Source organism: Papaver somniferum, chromosome 11 (assembly GCF_003573695.1).
Source record: "Papaver somniferum cultivar HN1 chromosome 11, ASM357369v1, whole genome shotgun sequence".
NCBI classification, from domain to species: Eukaryota; Viridiplantae; Streptophyta; class Magnoliopsida; order Ranunculales; family Papaveraceae; genus Papaver; species Papaver somniferum.
Genome location: NC_039368.1, coordinates 112,760,225 through 112,762,181, shown reverse-complemented (window position 1 = coordinate 112,762,181; position 1,957 = coordinate 112,760,225). Strand labels below are relative to the sequence as shown.

At 35.9% G+C, this 1,957-nt stretch overlaps 1 protein-coding gene across 1 annotated transcript; it reads right to left on the bottom strand.

Moving 5' to 3' along the window:
- Nucleotides 1-1,143: 1,143 nt before the first annotated feature.
- Nucleotides 1,144-1,713, bottom strand: LOC113324942. The gene has a single exon (XM_026573215.1). It carries the CDS (start codon nucleotides 1,711-1,713, stop codon nucleotides 1,144-1,146), a length of 570 nt encoding a protein of 189 aa, XP_026429000.1.
- Between the last annotated feature and the right edge of the window lie 244 nt (nucleotides 1,714-1,957).

The window sequence follows — 1,957 nt, the reverse complement described above, 5'->3', positions numbered from 1 at the left end:
TTAGAAGTAAAATACATAAACGTTAATTCATATTTACTTGACAGAACTCTTATTGTGTTTGGTTAAGTCCCAACCTATTATCAAGTACACATACTTTGTTGTTGTATTGTCTCGATGTTGTATCCATAGTCAATTACACAAGTTATCTTATTGTCGTATTGTCTCGATCTCGTATCCATAAACAATCACACGAAGTGTGAACTGATTAGTTGTATTGTCTCGACTCAGTCCATAGACAATCACTTTCGGAGAAAGGACTTATAGGTGGAAGAGTTTTAGATTGAGGTATATTTGGGTACCTTCGTCTTTTCAATTGGTATCAGAGCATGCAAACACGAAAAGATCTAACAATCCGTGTTTGGTGCGATCCATCCTATAAGATATGGCCAAAGCAAAGTTAAGAGAGAGCGAAAACTAAAGAAAGGCTCAATTAACGTATCACAAGATATGTGCTCAAAAGGAGATTGTTCTACAATTTCAGATTGCTCAATTGATGAAATCTCTAACGAGATATTTTTAAGTTTTATACTTGAGATCTCTAATGAAAGATCAAGTGTGAAAACTTATGAACTAAAGGAATTTAGTAAATAATTTATTTTCTTCTCTAATAAACTTCTTTTAACACTTGAAAGAGAACGAGATTTAACTTTAAAGTTTGAAAATCTCTAAGAAGAGCATAAATTACTCAAAGAAGGAACCACACAACAAGTTTGTGACTAAAACGAAAAGATGAATTTTTTCTTATATTTTTTTGAAAAGGAAGGGATATATTGAAAAAGAAAAAAGTATTTACAAGGTCAGGAGACCATCACAAAAAGAGAGATACTGTAACTACAAGTTCAATATATCCTCTAATTGATTCATAATCTGATTTGCAGAGTAATGTTTGAAGATTTCCATAGTTGAGCTCCAAAGGTAAATCCATTGCTTTATAGCAATTTCCAGCTTATATCTTGATTTAGTTCTACCTCCATGCACCATCTTGTTACGCCCGTTCCAAACTTCCCAGCATAAAGCAAATGGAAGAAGGTTCCACACGATCTTCGCTCTTGCTGAAACTCTTTCCAATCTCCATCTAATCATCATTGGCTTGAACTAGAGCGGTATCACCAAATTAACCTTCAATGAAGCTAGAAAATAATCTCATAACTGCACAATCTCTATACAATGAATGAATAAGTGATCCATAGTTTCCACCTCTGTATTGCAAAAGAGACATCTGTTTGACTGAACTGCTACACCCCTATGCTGTAACATATGTCTGGTTGGGATGGAGTCACGTAGAGAAGCCCATAATAAGAAAAGTACCTTTGGAGGCACGAATTTACTTGACAGAATATGTTGACCATCCCAATCTGGATCCGTGTCAGATAATTTCGCATAAACAGTTTTGGCAGAAACACCTCCTTCCAAGCAATCTTCAACACCCTGTATCAGAGCTACGAGTCTAATATCAAACTTTAACTCCAACAGATCAATACTTTCCGCAGGATCCAACACTCTACTGAATTGAAAATTCCAACCATTATCGTATATTGCGCCTACAGTAGACATATTTTGAGTACTGATCCTGTAAAGCCTAGGATATTTCTCCCTGAAAGACCTCTTTTCGCACCACCAATCATGCCAGAATCGAATTATTGAGCCATCTTTAACCTGCACATTCACAGAATCAACAAAAACCTTATTCTCTCTCAGAATATCGAACCACATACTTCTACCAATTGGTTCCTTAACTTGCATTGGAAGCAAACAATCCGCTTCAAATTTTGATTTTTCACAAACAATTCGCCTCCAGAAATCCGTCTTCTCCTTGCAATATCTAATATGCTATTTAGCTAACAGAGACTTGTTTACCAGCCTCAGACCACGAATACCTAGGTTACCTTTCTTTTTTGGTTTACATATGTGTTTAAAAGAGACCCAGCTCATCTTCTTCTTCTCCTCATCTCCCTCT